This window comes from Malus domestica, chromosome 15 (genome assembly GCF_042453785.1).
Source record: "Malus domestica chromosome 15, GDT2T_hap1".
NCBI lineage: Eukaryota > Viridiplantae > Streptophyta > Magnoliopsida > Rosales > Rosaceae > Malus > Malus domestica.
In genome coordinates, this window is record NC_091675.1 from 35,936,089 (window position 1) to 35,954,416 (window position 18,328).

Sequence of the window (18,328 nt, forward strand, 5' to 3'; positions counted from 1 at the left end):
CAAAGCCATGATCATATGTTTTATATGACTTGATTTCCTCCAGTTATGATTTCATAAATCGTGAATGTGGTTTACTTATCTATTTGATTGATAACATGTTTATGTATGTTGATTGAGGGTCGACACTTAGTTTGCATGCATGAATTTGATGCTAGAGTATAAGGGAATTTCACCTAATCGTTATTAACTTATATTCATAAGTAGTAAAAGTCGCTAGTCACGATTGTGTTAAGTAAATCCTTGGCAAGAGTAACATGCGTATTCCATAGTTATGAATGCCTCGTCAATGCTTATGATTTCCATTGAACTTAATGATCTTTGATATGTGTCTCTATCATGCGTATTCCATAGTTAGGGTCCTTGATAAGAATAATTTGGTTGTAATGCGTATTCCATTCAATTCAATGAATCTAGGGAAATCTGAGAATTAATTGGTGCAATCTAGTTAATTTGGGGCATTGTCATTCATGGTTTGTTGAAAGAATAACTGGAAATCGAGTCGTATGCATATGTTTCATGTGTGGAGAATGAACCCTCTAACTAGCCTTTCACCATTCTATTTCATCAATTTCGTGAGTCTTTAAGTTTGTTTACAAAGTTTATGTTTTAAAAGTTCAATTTCGTCAAAACCAAACCCCTTGCTTTTAAGTCTTGTTTTTAGAGTTAAAACATGTTTTCTTTTGGTCTTTTGAGTCTTTTAAGTTCTATTTTCGTCCAAATCACTTATTAGGTCTAGAATTGAGTCTTTTTTATTGTTACTTGCTGTTTTGAGTGTTTTGAGTTAGTTTTGAGTCTATAGAGTCTACTTTAGTGTTTTTGAGTCTTATTTGTGTTGATTAGCATCCCTAGTTAATCCCCGGTCTAGAACGATCCCTACTTGCTTAAATACTACAATTGTCATCAATAGGGTTTAATTTGTGTGTCAACTTAATTTTCACATCATGGGGTTGTCTCATATATTATGCCATGCTCTTCATAGAATGAACTAAAAAGATTAGACTCATATTCCCCCTCCCCCTTTATCAGTTCTCAACCTTTTTATCTTTTTGTTCAATTGATTCTCCACTTTAGTTTTGTAGTTTATGAACATTTCTCCAGCCTCGTCTTTGTTACGAAGTAAATAAACCTTTGTATATCTAGAGTAATCATCAATGAAAGTTATGTAATATCTTTTACCTCCTCTAGTCATGGTTTGTTTTAAATCTCCAAGGTCACTATGTATTAAGCCAAGTAATTCGGGCTCCCTTTGTGTAAACTTACAAGTCTTTTTTAGTTGCCTTTGATTCTACAAAAACATCACATTTCTTATCTTTCATGCAAGCAGACAAGGTTAACATGCCAACATCTTTTATTTTCTTAATGTAAATGAAATCCACGTTACCAAGTCTATCATGCCATAAATCAATAGAGTCAACCAAGTAAGTAAAAGAAGTAGATGTATTTCCATTAACAACTACAGAAACATTCAGTAAAAATAAACCCTGGTTGCAATATCCTTTTCCAACAAACACCCAATTTTCAGTCAAAACTATCTTGTCAGATTCAATAACTATTTTTACCTCTACCTTTCCAAGTAATGCAGTAGATATAAGTTTGTAACGGATATTAGGCACAAAAAGTACATCACTAAGGGACAAAGTTTTTCCAAAAGTAAGTTTAAGAAGAACCTTTCCTTTTACAGCAACTCTTGAACTTCTTGAGTCACCCATAAAAACATGTTCTTCTCCATCCCCTACTGGTGTGAATGAAGTGAATGCACTCCAATTTCCACAAATATGTCTAGTGGCCTCAAAGTCTACCAACCAATCTTTCGCACTTGTCACCATGTTGACCTTGGAAACAACCGCAGCAACAATGTTTTTCGGCTTCAAACACATTTGCTCGAGCAGGGTTATCACTCCTCTTCTTATGCCTGCTTTCATGTGCATGATGCCTAGGTTTTCCACATACATAGCAGTTTCCATGTTTCTTGAATTCAAAGTTAGTTTTGGTTGACCTCAATTTGTTCTCATACCTGGATTGAAACCTATTTCCATGATTGTGAGTAGGAAACTTGGACTTGTATAAAGGTTTGAAAGACTTACCTTCGACAACATTTGCTTTGGATGAAATTTCTTTGGCTTTGTTAGCTTGGTTTTGCATGCAGTTCTTTTCTTCGATTTGAATGTGCACGATCAAATCTTCAAGACTCACTTGTTTTTTCTTATGCTTCATGTTATTCTTATAGTCTTTCCATGATTCAGGGAGCTTCTCAATGAGACTTATGTGCAAGAACACTTTGGGCAAATCTATATCCTCACTCTTTAAGTCATTGACGAGCTTGTGTAACTCATAAATTTGTAGTGACACATCCTTGTCAATTTTAGAAATTTCCAACAGTATATTTTTGTGTACCAACATCTTCAACTACATACTTCTTTTTCAAAATTTCCCAAATCTCACTTGCAGTCTTGTAAGAACAATAGATATCAAAAAGCTCATTGCAAAGCGTGCTCAAAATTGTGTGCCTACATATTTTGTTACATTTCTCCTATTCTTCTAAATCCTTCTTATAAATGTCGGTGCCTTCTTTTGACTTGGGCTTGGTAAGGTAGCCAGCAAGGTTGATAATGTCAAGTGCGGAGAAAATTCTTTCTTACCAGCGTTTGAAATGGGCTCCATTAAAAGTGTCGATCTTGAAAACATCAGGAAGCTTGGTAGTAGCAGCAACAGAGGCAGTAGTAGCAGCAACAAAAGCAGTAGCAACGGCAACGGAAGTGGTAGTGTCTATGATCTATTCTTAAGATTGTTGGAAAATATGTCGTTGATGACTGTCCTTCGAACACGAACCAATTGATGCTTCTTTGACCACAAACAAAAATTAGGTTGAGGCGTGTAAGTCACTTTAAGAATAGATTTCCCCCTCGGAGATAAAATTTCGGTGTAGCAGGTTATAGTAGAATTTCGGTGTAGCAAGTTATGGTGCCATATCCTCCAGGATACGACAACCCATTGACCTCTGTAAGCGTACATTAGCAATACTCGAGTCGAATGAACAACTTGAATCTTTCCCTTAAAAAGAAAAATGAACTTGAAAACCAATAATTTCTTAGAGTAAACACTTGATTAGAAAATAGAAAGGATGGTCTTATATCTCAAAATGACTCGTAGTTGCCAGTATAAATAGTAGAGGCTAAGCCCCATAAAATTGATGTACAATCGTGGCAATTGAAACAAATTAAATCAAAAGATTGTAACATCTATACAATTAATTTAATCATTTAACCAATACGTTAAAACCAATGCTATGTAACTGAAGAATTTTGTTTCAACCGATTTGAAAATAATAGCTAGTAGAAACAATTAAATGCCATATGTCAAGAAATAAGATTGGGATCAAAACTTAATTTGATATCAAATCCATTCAATGAGTAGTATAAAAGTTTAATCACGAAAGTTAGTTTTAAAGATATGGTCAATTCAAAGATAATTCAAAGATATAAAAGTAAATCGAATAAAGGATCAAATATAATTAATATAATCATAACTAACAAAGGAAATTTAAGATGAGATTTTGTATTTTGAAATACCACCTAAAAATTCCAACAAGTAATGAACTCATAAAGAGATACTAATAATTTGCACAACCACACGTGCTAGATTTAATTGTCACAACACTCCCTTATGCATGGAGCTATCGAGTCCATGCTGAACGCTGAGGCAGCTGTAGTTAGATCAGCCTTCCTCCGACCCTAGAAAATCATGGTCCCATAAGGAGCAAAATGCTATCATCAAACATTGCTTCGACTTTTTTATTTCCGAGCAGTTCTAGAATAACGAGGGAGACAAAAAGAGAATTCGCTCTGTTGGAACTCCAGAAGTGCCTAGACTATAGAAGAAGAAGAAGATGACGATGATGAATAGGTTTGATAACGCTGTGAAGAAGTCCGTTGAAGAAGGAGCTCAGCCGTCCCGCAAGGGAAGACCAATGAGGCACTCAAAACTCAGCCTCTCACTCCGTTCGAGTTAAAGCTCATTGAGGTGGAGCGGTGGTAGACTTCAACACTTTTAGCAATTAAAAAATAAGAAGAGGAAGAGGTAATCCTGAGCAAAGGCGAAGGTTTCATTGATAATTGCGTTATCAAAGATGAATTCTAGAAGGGTGTATTTATACTAGTTGAGTGAGAGAGACTTTTTAAGATATAAAATCTGTATTAAACCAAGAGAATTCCAGAGAATATCTAAGAGTAGCTATTGCATCCTCTTAGGAGTATGATTACTTGATGCGCACGTCAATCCCTAGATAATAAGAATCTCCAAGAATATAGGAAACTTATATGATCCTTGATCGGATCAGGTTTTCGTATCTGTCAAACGAGAATGGTCAATCTTGGTGAAATCGGAAGAGTTCGTCTACCTTTCCAGAATACATGATATGGTGGCACCGCTGGTCTGTCTGTGCACCCTAGTATGATTAGAGTTGTTTAGTCAATGACCAAATTTTTGAGGTATTCATATCCTGGTCCACCTTTTCCGCCCCTGGAAAATCATGATCTCACAATCAACATTTAGACCATGTTTTTAGAAGTACCTAGATTGCAATGATGAATCTTGTGAACGGGTTTATAGCAAAATATCCTTTAGTTCCTTAGCACAACGTTAAGAGTGTGCTTGATAACGTGTTATGGCCTATTTTGCTGAAGGGAGAGAAAAGGTGTAGCAAAGAGACAGAAGAAAGGGTTGAATTTTTATGAAGTGTATTTCCCATCATCTGTGCCTTTATTTATAGTAAATTGGATAAAATTTCTTGCTTTGTAAGTAATAAACTCATAAAGAGATAAAGATATTCTAGTATCCTAAATACCATATACAAATGATTTACATAATTACACATATATTAGAATTTATTTCACAACACGGATATTCGAGTATCTGTCTTTGTTTGCTTGCTTTCCTCTTCTTCCGTCTTTGTCCACCTGCCATTCCCATGTTGTCTACTGGAGAACATGGGGAAAAGTAGGCAAGCAAAGACGGATAAAAGGAAAGCGAGAAAGAAAAAAAGGACTGCCACCAACCCTTGCCAAGGTGAGGATCAATGGCTAAACTACTGGATGAAATTTGAAAGCTCACATACAACGAGAAAGACACTCATGAAACGGAGAGAAAGACTCTCATGAGGAGATAAATGTTATTACAAAAAAGTTGTTTTACAAAACGTATTTTGCCGATTTCCACAATTTTTCATTTTGAAAAAAAAAATCTGCAATTTGCCAAAACACATAATATTTTGGTGCTAACACAAAAGTAAAATATCGGCTGAATACTTGAAAGCCGAGCCAAGGCACAAGGAAGATGAAGAGATTCAATCATGACATATGTCTGTCTTGATCTCATACTCTTTCTCTTTCTCTTTCTTAGGTGGCTGGAATTATTTTGGCAACTTTTTTTTTTTTTTTTTATCATTAAAAGGCAATTACCAGTGGCATTGGACAAGTAAGATACACCAAATAAGGAATCATCCAACTATATAACTACTTATCATTCAACATTTCCTATTTTCTAAAGTCCTTATGTAGCACATGCCTCACAAATTGATTTTTAATAAATTGATATTCTAAATTGTTTTACAGTAAAAGCTTATTTACCAAAAGAGAAATTCAGATTAAGAAGTCTAGGTCCCCGTTTAGTATTGCTTTTTTTACAAAAAAAATTGTTTCATTTTAAAGTTAAGTGGTAAAAAAGTATTTGACAAAAGTAAAATATTCTGCTTATTTTAAAAATAATAACCTCCAGATATTAGCTTTAGTAATTTTTTTATGAAATTAGAGTTGAGCCGTTAGTAAATATTTTCAATTGATGTAGTACATTCATTAATTTTTTATGAAATGACATTACATTATTTAGTCTTCTATACACATTTTATTCCTTATAGAATAAGGTGACTGTTATTACCTATCACTACAAACACTAACCCTTACCCCATCACCGCCATTACTACCACCATTGTTGTCATCACCACCACCACAACTTCCACCACTGTCACCACAACCACAACTTTCACTACCATCATTGTCACCACCATCGTTACCATTACCACCACAACCAGAATCGCCACCATCGGCACTACCATCGCCGCATTGTTACTCTGCATCCCAACCACCACATCCATCTATTAGCACCATCACCATACCTCCACCTTTGCTGTTATCTCCACCACCACCGCAACCACCACCACCATTATCCTTGCCACTGTTATCGTTGCCCCCACTCCTACTACTATGTCCATTTTGTCATTGTATACAATTATATCACTTTTACATTACAATTTATCAAACGCTTTTCATACTCATGACACTGTTAAATTCAATTAATCAAACGCTCATCTGCTTTATTTTACAGCTGATTATTCTTAAAGCACAGCAAAAATATTTTTTTAGAGAAAAAAAAAACATAGCAATCCTAAACTAACCCTAAATTTCCAGTTTTACCTACAACTTACCCTCCAAATATCCCACTTACTATGCTTTTTGACAGGCTTGATGTTATTGTTTCGGCATCCGCCAGCATCTGGAAAAGTCAGGACTTCAAAACTAATTGGTCAGTTATCAAGGAAGGAGACGACAGCAGCAGCACTTTGTGTGATTCCAAAGTGAAAGCTTGGTGTTTTCTTTCGCAAACCAAATAATTGGAAGTTTTAATTTCCAAAGTGTAAAGTGATTGAGACTCAGCAGCTGCCAAAATTTCCACAATGATGTAAATCAAAGCTGCAATATATATGTCATGACTTATGCTTAAAGATGAGTGATAAACATTTCCTAATAGATCTTGTACATTCAATCGAATTAAATAGTTTAGGTTTACTGTTATTTTGTCTCTATTTATTTGGCCGGGGGCTCTTGTCCCTTTAGTCACAACTCACAATATGCCATATCTACCTTGACAAGCCATCAAATATATATAGGAATGTGCTATCCATACACCTTATTTTACTTTTCACACATCCCTTGATAATTTTTGTCATTTGATCTTCTTTAATTCATCTGATCCGACGGCTGAAAATTAAAAAAGTGTGTGAGAAGTAAAATGAGGTGTGTGAATATCACACCCCTATATATATTGTTTTTTTAACAAACGATAATATACATTGAGAGAATTTAGGTGGCTAAGCTTCACAGTAGACGAGTAATAAAGTGACTCAAATTTACATTTGGCAAGCACCGAACATAAAACATTCCACTTACATGAGGAATACTTAATCTTACCATTACAAAAAAAAACCTAGCTTTGAACCAAGAATCTCTAAGCTTTTGAATCTCACTCATCCACTAAGAAACTCCTCTACCAAGAAACTCTGACATCTTGAAACATAATTTAAAAAACATGATTTCTCTTCGTGTGAAAAATTTAGTAATTAGTTGAGAAGTAAATCTCTGTCTCTTTGTGTTGATATACTGTTGTGTGTGTGTGTGTGTGGGGTCCTGGGTTTTTGGGGGGGGGGGTGGGGGTCTCAACTGATTAGGATTGATAATCATACATACAATTAATTTTAATTAATAAATTTAGTAATTTAATTGTAATACAACCACACTCCATCATCTTCGCTGTCACACGAATCATATTGTCAGACGTGGATGTTTCTTTCTTCATGTCATGTGTCAGGCTGCAGCTAACATACGAACAGTGTCATATTTAGTTATTTACTACCAATAAACGCTCGTAGTACTGTTTATTTTAACGAAAAACCATATTTTTACACTAAAAAGTCAATCCTGGTACTATTCACTTTACTCTTTATTTTATCATTATCATTAAAACTCAAAGTTTCAAGCCATTTTCATTAGTTTTCCTTAACTTTTCTTAGAGAGTTTTAACGAAAAGCTCGCGGTACTCTTTATAATTATTGCTATATAATTTCATCCACATGTATCTTTTTAATTTATAATTCTACAATGTTTGTATGACACAGATTAGTTCAAACTTCTTGAGAAGTAAAAATGAGTTTTTAGTTTTTAATTCATATTGATTAGGATGTCAAGTGTCATGTTTATAAATTGTGTAAGCATGAATCGCTTAATAATGAATCGCCCAATAAACAAAGTACTATGCTATGCATGCAAAAATTTAGAAGCCGTTTGATGACCATTGTTTTTAAGAGCCGTTTGATAATAATTTCGCTTTTAGTTTCTCATTTTTTTTTAAATTAAAAACTTGTATGGTAGCTACTATAAGTTTTTTTTTTTTTTTTTTTTTTTTTTTATAAATGAAAACTAAAAATCAATAATTTTAAACTGGCTTTCATTGTTTTAAATACTAAAAACTAAAAATAATTACCAAGAATTTTTAGTTTAAAAAAAACGAAAAAAAAAATCTGAAAACAAAAATATTATCAAACAGCTGCTTAGTTTTATACCAAATGGTAACAAATTCAGTATATACAAATAAATAACGAATAGCATGGCTACTCAAAAACTTGGTCGCTTCTGTTTGAATAGTGTCCTGAAGCACTGATATCATTCCATTATATGCAAAACTTTGTAGCAACTGAAACAAAATGCCACTCAAAGGGATGATCCGGATACTTCCCATGGCAGTGAGCCTGCATGAAAAGAACTCACATTTTCACTCTTTCTGCACGTAACACATCGAACTGGATGATTCGTTTGTTTAGACAATTATCGAGAGCTACAACACTAGATCAAAAAACATTTTACGTATCTCTCAAAGCGTTAGCCCCTCCAGTTTAATATGGTAGGCTCTGTATGTGTAGTGCAGAAATGGACTTTACATAACGCTGATGGAAGTAGCATAAGATTGGAGAAGTGTTAGAGCTTGGTCTGTGATAGCCCTATTCCTAGCACGCTTCACCCATTCACCCACTACTTCCGTTGCTTGGGTGCCTTTCACTCCTTCAAATGCCTCTGCTGCTTCGGCTATCTTTCCTTCAGCAAGGTAGTACTCCACCTTCTTGATGATGGATTCAATTCCGTCCCCAGAGTGGTCATCTTCCTTCACCTACACAAAATCCCAAGGACAAGTACAACAAGCACTCCAATAAGTTGATTTATACTAAATTCCTAGTGGATTTAGGACGAAGACCCAGACCTCATTTCTACTTACCTTCAACCAGGATGCAATATGTGCCAAGGAATGCGCCAAAATGCCGCCACCACTACCAAGAGGAATTAAGCTGAGGTGCCGTACTGTCCCTTTCAAGGCATCAAACTGCACCAAGAGTTAAGTTCAACAAATACAGCACTAGGTGTAACCCATCCATACTATGATTTCCAGATTTCACCAATCAGAACTTGAAGCACTCAACTATTTTCAGTTCATAGAACTTCATAGGTCATAATAAAAATGCCGAGAACTCATGTATCAGCAACTTCAATTAATATCTCATCCATTTTTCATATAGATTTTCACTAAGTCAGGATATTGCTCGCACTGAACCTGTACCTTTATGCACCTACTAAGGAAAGAGCCAAGACAAATTTACAATCTTAAAAAAAATGGAACTCAGGTGACTAAACAAACATTTAAGAATTATTTGAAAAGTTTAGTCGATGCATCCTCAATAAAGCATGGTAAATTTTAGTCTTACATATCTTCACAACCAAAAAATATATTAGAAACAAGGCATGACTTCGTCAAATATTCAGGGTATAAGAAGTGATGCATTTTGGTCAACTTCATAAAACAGTTTATAGGCAATAGATTAAAAAGATCCTAGTCTACAACAAAACTTTAACAATATCAGCCTGGATAATTCCAAAAGTCATGTCTTAAAAATGGCAGATAGGGGAATTTCCTCAAAATCCTTGCTAATAAACAAAGAATTTAGTAGATAACATCTCATCAACAGTTTGGAATGCATATTTATAAAGCAATTCAACCTGAAAGTCTGACCAGTCATCTTTCATGGGTTAGTAACTTAAAGATGTTATGCATCTGTAGCCTGTTGCTCTAAAACGATGTATGACTTCTGAGGCAACACTTGAGCATAATTTTAACAATCTTTATGTCAAAAAAACTTAGACATGCAATGAATTAATAGCAGGTCATTGTTGTGCAATCAAACTTTCCAGGAAGAAAATAATTCCTTCCATCAACCATATAAACAGGTATGGTCAGTCTTTGCCATTAGTTGAGCGGACCAAATCCAAGTTCAACAGTAAAAGTAAACGGTTACAGAAGGGTGATAAGATTTGACAGTTGATCATAAGGGTAATGATCTCCTCTAGGAAATACGTGGAGAAGTAAGAAAATAACTACTAACCTTCTGATTCAATTGCAATAAGGTATCTGTGCCATTTCTTCGAGTTTCTTCAGGAAGAGATGATAGGACAACATCCAAAATTGAATCTTTATCAATACCTTCAAGATAAGTTTGCAGAGCCTCTATTTCTCTCTCGATTGGTAATCCTTTTGAAAGTGCATCATCTAGTGCAAGTGCTCCCTGCAATACCCACAATCACAACACATATCGTTGATAGATAAAACTTAAGGGCTTGAAGAATCACTGATGATGGTATGAATAAAATATGTTCTCTTCTAAATAAATAAAAAGGAAGCACGAAAGATAATATAATAATTACCAAAGCAAACTTGTGAGCAGAGTGAGTCTGACGAGCTTCATCAGACCTTGCACAGAATGCCACACACAAGGCATTTATCTACAAAAAGAACCTAAACATCAGATTTTGTAGTGCACGAAGTCGTCAATCACTAATTAGAGGCATTCATACACACAGTCGCACTACGAATCTATTTAAGCTAGATGCATCAGTTACTAACTCAAAGTTGTATAAAATTGAAGCCTGCATGCCTTAATCCTCTGAAAGGATCATACGGGGACCATTAGATCTGATTTCATTTACTAATTCTTTTATGAATTTTCAGTCCTCAAGATAAGCTTATGATATAGAAAAAAAGGGACCAAAAATTTGATGCATATGCATAAATAGCTAGAGCATTTTACACCAATAAATTTGTGGCCAGCAAAATTGGAGTTGCATTTCATTTTTTGACAAAGGAAAAAGGGATCTTCTGTAAAAAAAAATTGTGTGTCGGCATCTATTACACTTCCCCCTAATTGTTTTTGTTCCTTTCCTAAAATACAAACTTCATGTAAGCACTGACATGGGTGAACCGAGTTCATTTTCTGAGCAGTACTTTACAAGCAATTGTTGTAGGCAACAAAAAAAAATTCTGGATTCAAATTCTCTCAAAAAAATCAGAGTTACAATCTTCATTAAAACTTTGTCCTTTTCAGACAGTTCAAATACAAATAAACACAAAATTAGGACCATAAATCCACATTTAGGTGTTTTGATCTATCCTAAGGTGACTTGAGTAGTAATCTTACATGAAGATTTGCTTCGGCCATTTTCTCAATTTGGGATGTCTTCTCTCTTGCAATTGCTGCTGCCAATCCCGCTTTTGCTAATTCCTCAACCTTTTTTAACTTCATCTCTGCTTCACTTTCCTGCATTTACTTCAAAAAATCAATTTCAATCTACCAGTCATAATATGCTGATGCACCATAAAGACAAAAAGATATAATAAAATAAAAAAATGACAGCACCAAAGCAATTGTGCACCTTGTGCTCAAGTTCTGTCTTATATGTCTCTTCAAGCTTTTATTTAAGTGACTTGAGTGCAGCAGCTGCTTTTGCCCTTTCTCTCTTTAATTCCTGAAAAGCACCAGAACTATAAATTGCCCTATTAAAAAAAAAAGTACGAACAGTAGCTACATTGAATTAAATAAAAGCTATTTGTAGGTCCTGAATAATCAGGATTACTAGGTCTGGGGATGGCCAAGAATACATGCGACTCTGTGCAAATGCATGTGCTATGCAGGTTACCTATCTCCACTCCTCATGCTTTACACTACTAGTATTCCAACAGGATATGTGTCCTCCTATAGGTTTCATGCAAAGAAATTATCATTTTCTAGGCCGAAAATATGCATCTTTTCCGTGCATATGAGATAAGTACAATAAATAACAGACTAGAATCTTCACAAGAAGACAAAAGGCTTCTTTGTGCTAGTGAAACAATGGAATGACTAGTAAAACAGGTCAACATGCATGGTCATTTCGTCTTGCATGGAGTACTTCAAACTTTGTGCTAGTGAACCTTATTTTATAAAAGGGACTCCCTCACCTTCATTAGAGAGCATCGCCGCCAGCTGAGCAACCGCCTCGCCACGAGTATCACTCCTAACCCATTATTTATGTATTGAGGAGCGAATCCTTAGTCTATAAAAGGGACTCCCTCACCATCATTAAAGAGCATCGCCGCCTGCTAAGCAATCGCCTCCCCGCAAACATCAACTCTAGCCCATCATATGTATTGAGGAGCGAGCCCTTATTCTATAAAAGGGACTCCCTCATCTTCAACGCCACAAGCCGAGCCAACCAAGGCAACATAAGCCACAAGCTGTGCAGCCTCGCAACATGTGCTACTTCTAGTTGAGCATCGTTTCACATTGAGCACCGCCCTATATCGAGTATCAGTTTTAGACGACATCTAGTTACTTTAGCCCACACATGGACTGAATTTCAAGTCTCCAGCCAAAAGACTCTTTTGACTGAAGACTTAGGGGACTACGTTGGTACCATATTATATTGGGCCTCGTTACTTGGGCTTACAGACATTGAGCCCATGATTCATGTAAAAGGGGAGGAGCCCTTAGTCTATAAAAGGGTCTCCTCACCCTCACAATCCTCAGGTCTCATCCTCACATACAAAGCCACAAGGCTCACAAACAGAGAAACTCTCTCAAACTCTCTCTTTCTTTGGGGGACTCCCCCTCATACTTGTAATCCATACATACAGTTACAGAGAAATACGATCAACATCAGTGTAGACGTAGCCCAAACATTGGGGTGAACCACGATACATCGTGTGTTCTTTACTTTCTTGCAGATTCACGGTCCGATTTACGTTGTTCCAAGACCTTCTGGTTTTGTGCATCAACAATTGTAGTACTCCAAACTTTTTGAGTCTGTATTGAAATACTAATACTTCATAGTTCAAAATTCTTAATAATACACCAAAGACTTATTCCCAAGCGGGTGCAAAATACCCGTGAGGGAATAAAAAATGTGATGCAAAATGTCCGTCAATAATTAACAACTCATGCAGACACAGTTTATACAAGGTGTCCTCCCAGTCAAGGCTCCAAATGAGAAAGCAAGAGAAGATAGTCCATTGAAAATAAAACAAATAATATATATGAGAGAACTCTTGAACCTTGTCTAGCATTGCTGCCTCTTCTGCAAGCATCAGTTCCCTAGTCCCAGCATCCTTTAGTTCCTTTTCATACTTCTCCTGTGGTGAGCTAGGTAGTCAAATTTATGAATAGTACAGAACTCCCCGCAATACTCTAGCCCATCTTATAAACGAAAGTGAGCCATAAATTCTTGTAAATTTATGAATAGTACGGAGTTCCCCACGACAATCTAGTCAATCTTATAAAGAAAAGCGAACCATAAATTCTTGTAAGTAATAGTAGAAACCTTTAACCTTCTCTTTTCTTCTGAAAAAACATTAGCATCTAACTCCGCTTGCCTTTTCTCAGCGGTATGAATGGCTTGTAAGAAGTCAAGAACTAACTTTTCATCTTTGGATATGTAAGCATCGTTTAGCCCTTTGATTACATTGAGCGCCTATTAATTTAGAGAAACAGAATTCAGAGAGTACAATTGGACATTCCCTTTTAATATTGCAACATCCATATGCATCAAACGACGAACACAAATTGCTTATAATTACCTCTTTTTCATTAGGAAAGCTATCGTATTCATTACCATCCTGCCTATTAGTAAATTCGATGCTTTCGTTGGCCCCATCCTTCAGATGATATGCCTTGAGGAGAGAACCTGATGGCTCTTCACCAATACCTAATGCAACCTGTAAAAACAAAGTTTCGCCAAACGCAACTTCATTTAAAACCCTTTCAAATAAGCTCTCTTCCATGTTAATGTCCAATTGACCATTGTTTTTACTCATAACTCTTGTGATATAACTTGTTTCTTCTTCTGCACTCTTCACGTCTACATTCCCTTCAGATGATGACCCAAGATTCGCATTTTGGGAATACTCTGGCCAACCTTTCTCACTTGTGATGTCACTCTCCGGTTTATTACCATCAGCCACCTAAGACTGCGGGTTTTCGCCATTAATTCCACTCAAACCCTCAACATTGGGAACATCCGACTGCGTTTCCACCTTCTCCTCAGCAATGCCAGCTCTTTCTTCATCATGTTTTTCTTCTCCTACATGTTTGTGATCCTCGAAACCAATGGCGGCATCCTTAACCGAATCACTCTTCTCTTTCGCACCGAAAATTGGGTCTAGATACCCGGTTTTGTAAGCTGCCACAAACCCAGCACCAACAGCAGCGCTTCCGAGGAAAATTTTGGCACTGGAACCGCCTTTTCCCGGCGGCGGCGGATTGGGTGCACCTCCAGGGTGGTGGGAGGAAGTTCTGGAGGCTGCGGCAGAGAATTCCCTTGTAATCGGCCTCGGAATCCTTCTTCTAAGTCCACGACGAGATGCAATCTACAGAATTGACCTTCGCAACATGGATTTCTGGAGAGAGAGAGAGAGAGAGGGCGCTGAAGTGAAGATGTTTGATGAAAGGTCGGAGCACGTGAGGAGTCAGCGGACGACGGTCCCGAAAGAAAGGGGTTCGTTCTAGTGGGGCTGGTGGTGGAGGTGGAGGTGAACCGTGAAGGAGCCGAGTGGCAAACTAATAAAGTGGCAAAACGAATCGTTTTGGTCTGGGCTGTGTACGTAAATAAATAAGGAAGAAGCCCTAAGTACATCTCGCGCCCTTCTCTCTCTCTCCCGCCCAACTCCTAATTCTTCCTCAGCGGCTTCTCACTCGCTCGTCCTCTCCATCTCTGAGCTCGGTAACCCTAACCTAACTACCTCTCTCTCTCTCTCTGTGCATTTAATTTTGTGGGTTCTTTCTCTGTCTCTCTCACTTGAATAGTTTCAGAAAAGGTCTGTGTTTTTGGGTAATTTTCTTCCATTCCATATGGGTTTTTGTTAGTTGTTGAGTGTGGTTTGGAGTTGCTTGAATTTAGATGCTTTTATGTTTCTGCAACTGGGATTTGAGTTTTAGGAGAAACCCAGAACCACTTTTGTGCATTTGTTAGGTAGCTTCAACTTCGAGTATCATTCTTTTTACTGTTTTATGAGGCTTTAATTTCATTTTATTTCATGATTGTGTAGGTGTAACTTTGACAAACTTGGGTAAGAATGGTTGATTTCCTGTTTGATGATATATTTAGCATTGAGAAAGTGGACCCAGATGGCAAAAAATTTGACAAAGGTTTGCTTCTCTCTCTCTCTCGTCATTGCCACTTGCCAGTGCCAGACAATTTCATTCAGTTTTTCCAATCTTCACCAGATGCATTTACCTGCTTCTGAAATTTATTTCCATCTAATCCTCTTTTAGCATAATTATGGTCCTCATATGCATTACTCGAGTCTCGTTGTTGTTAAATGTGTGTGTGGACATTGTATTTCTTTTTTACACGTCATAGAATTGATTTCTATCGTGTTTATACTTCAATGAACTGAACTGAGGTCTATATTCAAATCAACATAACAAATGAGAATTCAGTTTTATTTGTTAATTGATTTACTAGAATGAATTTTGCTATTTGTAAATATGTCGAAATTTATTCTCCGCTCTTTTTAGTGGTCAATCCTTTGGGGTTTGGACATTGCCCTCGCGTAATTAATTGCCCCACATCGTTGGAAAACGCCTTTTCACACTGTTAGTTTGGCTTGGCAATGGCATGATCTATAAAGCTTTCGACTTGTCTGAAAAATATTCTAATGCTCTTTGGTGCTCTGCTTAATTTTGATATGTGTTTCTTTAGTTTCCCGGATTGTAGCACAGAGTGAGAAGCATGATGTGTTGCTGCTCCTAGATGTGAATACGGAAATATATCCTATGCATGTAAAGGAGAAGTTCTTGATGGTGCTGTCTCCCACACTTGAGTGGACCGGAGCACCTGTTACTGGAAAACGTGGACAGGTACTCTACTTTGCATTGATTTCTAGTGTCCGATGTTCCTTTTGAAGTGGAAATATATTATAACTTTGAGAATGGGTAGGATTTTTCCTCTCCTCGTACTAATATTTTGACCTCCAAAATTTGAACTCTGATGTAATCTCGCGGGTTGGTAGATTGAAAACTGGGCACATGTGCATGTGTCTTCACATGTTTCAGTAAGGGAAGCAAAGGGCAGAATAGACTAGTGCCAGTAAAATTTCAAATGGCTTGTAGTATACAAAGTTGAGGGCTTATAGTAAAACATTCCATTGACATGTTCATGTCTGATTCTCTTACTTTCCCATGATCTCTGTCAGTAGAGAAGACGAGTAAGAATAATATCCTGTTCCATTTTGTATATTGTGTTAAAATTACCAGATTTGAGCATATTCCTGAATACTGCTACCTTTTGGCAGGTTGAGCAGAAATCTCTTGCTGACAAATTTGAATATATTATGCATGGATTGCTGTACAAAATGTCAACAGCAAGTTCAGAATCTTCAAAAGGAAAACCCAAGGCTTCAGATGAAGGTTCAAAGACTGAGGTCAAAGTGTACGTGATATATTGTTCAAACTATCTTTTCTTGCAACCTTTGAAGTTTCTTGTTTGCAAGTTGAGCTCATGACACAACATACGCGCACAGACACACTCTCAATTACGCAGAGTGAACGTTACTGACGTGTGTCTGGTTTAGTGGGGGTTCATTTTTTTGGATATCATTTAGGGATTGCTTATGATATATGCAAGTAGCGCTCTTGTTTTAAAAATCACATTTAGGTCAAGATCCATTTGATCTCTGGTATATTGCTGTCCTCTTACAAATTGTGAGCAAAAAGAGATGAATTTGTTTTAATTGTTTAACGGCCTTGCGGTCATCTTACTAACATGCATTTTGACTGGGTTTATGTGATTGGCTTCAGGGAGGTATACGCTTCATTTGGTGGGCTTCAGATGATGCTGAAAGGAGATCCTTCGAGTTGTACTAAGTTTAAGATTGATCAGAACTTATTTTTGCTTATCAGGAAATTGATGTGAGACTCCTCGCATGATTGAATAGTGTGGCTTTTGAAACCTCTACATTGCTGTTACTTTATACCCTTTTAAATAGGTCGAATTCAACTTTTGCGTTTCTTTAACGCTGCTAATGTTGCAACTTTGCAATTTTCTGATATATGTTTTTCTTGGTGAACCAATTTTTTGAGTTCATATTGCATGCTAGGGAAGTTAAATTTGTAAACAAAATTTTGGAAATTAAAATACATGAAAGTTGATGATTGGTTTATTACTTATTGGCGAGACTTCGTTTAGTTTGCAAATTTTGTTTTTAAATTTAGTCTTTCTAGCATTAGTACAATTGTAAGTTGTAAAACTTCCTATTAGGGCGGCTGGTTTTTCAGTTTTAAATCTAGCCCTAGTTGGTTGTATGTCTTAAAAGACAATCCTTTCACAATCGTTACTAGCATATGTCTACATACTTTGTGTGTGTAAATATTTTTTTTTTTTAAAAAAAAAAGGAAATGAGAGAGGGAGAGAACATGGGAGTGGGAGAGGTTTTTTATTTTTTTATTTTAAATATATGTTAAAATCACTTGTATGTGAAGCTTCAATAAAAACAACTGTAGACATCGAAATTTCGGTAAATAAATGTTGACCGATAAATCAAAGTTTCAACGCTCATGTATTACATAAATTTTACACGTAGTGTGTGTCTAAACAAAAAATCAAAATAAGTTGGAAAAGTCATCAAACAAGACACGTGTCAACACCTGGCAGAAACGATTTATTTCATCTGGAATATTATATTCAAAATTAGGCCTTGGAAAATTCTATAAATAGAAGGCTAATTCATTCAAAGAAAAGAACCAAAATCATTAGGCAAAACTCTTGAAGCTCTGAAGCTCTGAAACTCCGAAGCTCCCAAGCATCCAGGTTCCCGAAGAATCAAGAAAGCGTTCTTCGTTCATCGTTCATCCTAAGATCAAGCCTCAACGGCCCTTTGGATCAACAATCATCCACCAATTCAAGATCAAGCCCCGACGGCCCTTGAAGAAAGTGTTCTTCATTCTTCGTTCATCGTTCATCCAAGATCAAGCCCCAACGGCCCTTTGGATCAACAATCATCCACCAATTCAAGATCAAGCCCCGACGGCCCTTGAAGAAAGTGTTCTTCGTTCATCGTTCATCCAAGATCAAACTCCAACGGCCCTTTGGATCAACAATCGTCCACCAATTCAAGATCAAGCCCCGACGGCCCTTGAAGAAAGTGTTCT

The 18,328-nt window shown here is 36.6% G+C and overlaps 2 protein-coding genes across 7 annotated transcripts; one reads left to right on the plus strand and one right to left on the minus strand.

Annotated features, from left to right (window-relative positions):
• Nucleotides 1-8,457: 8,457 nt before the first annotated feature.
• Nucleotides 8,458-14,711, minus strand: LOC103401706 (MICOS complex subunit MIC60, mitochondrial-like). 6 transcript variants are annotated; one of them, XM_070813532.1, is made up of 9 exons: nucleotides 13,759-14,705; nucleotides 13,503-13,652; nucleotides 13,237-13,314; nucleotides 11,580-11,672; nucleotides 11,345-11,464; nucleotides 10,575-10,652; nucleotides 10,256-10,435; nucleotides 9,097-9,201; nucleotides 8,458-8,991 (listed from the first exon to the last, which is right to left on the minus strand). In XM_070813532.1, exons 5-9 carry the CDS (start codon nucleotides 11,447-11,449, stop codon nucleotides 8,761-8,763), a joined length of 699 nt encoding a protein of 232 aa, XP_070669633.1. In that variant the 5' UTR covers nucleotides 11,450-11,464; nucleotides 11,580-11,672; nucleotides 13,237-13,314; nucleotides 13,503-13,652; nucleotides 13,759-14,705; the 3' UTR covers nucleotides 8,458-8,760. The 6 variants fall into 6 exon arrangements, with proteins under 6 accessions (XP_070669633.1, XP_070669630.1, XP_070669634.1 ...); XM_070813529.1 differs by having other exon boundaries at nucleotides 11,345-11,473; XM_070813533.1 differs by having other exon boundaries at nucleotides 13,510-13,652; nucleotides 13,759-14,692.
• A 59-nt stretch (nucleotides 14,712-14,770) lies between these two features.
• On the plus strand, nucleotides 14,771-17,251 carry LOC103401690 (DNA-directed RNA polymerases II and V subunit 8A-like). The gene is made up of 5 exons (XM_008340404.4): nucleotides 14,771-14,900; nucleotides 15,226-15,325; nucleotides 15,882-16,039; nucleotides 16,474-16,610; nucleotides 16,979-17,251. The coding sequence occupies exons 2-5, from the start codon at nucleotides 15,253-15,255 to the stop codon at nucleotides 17,091-17,093; spliced, it is 483 nt and encodes a 160-aa protein (XP_008338626.3). The 5' UTR covers nucleotides 14,771-14,900; nucleotides 15,226-15,252; the 3' UTR covers nucleotides 17,094-17,251.
• Nucleotides 17,252-18,328: the final 1,077 nt, after the last annotated feature.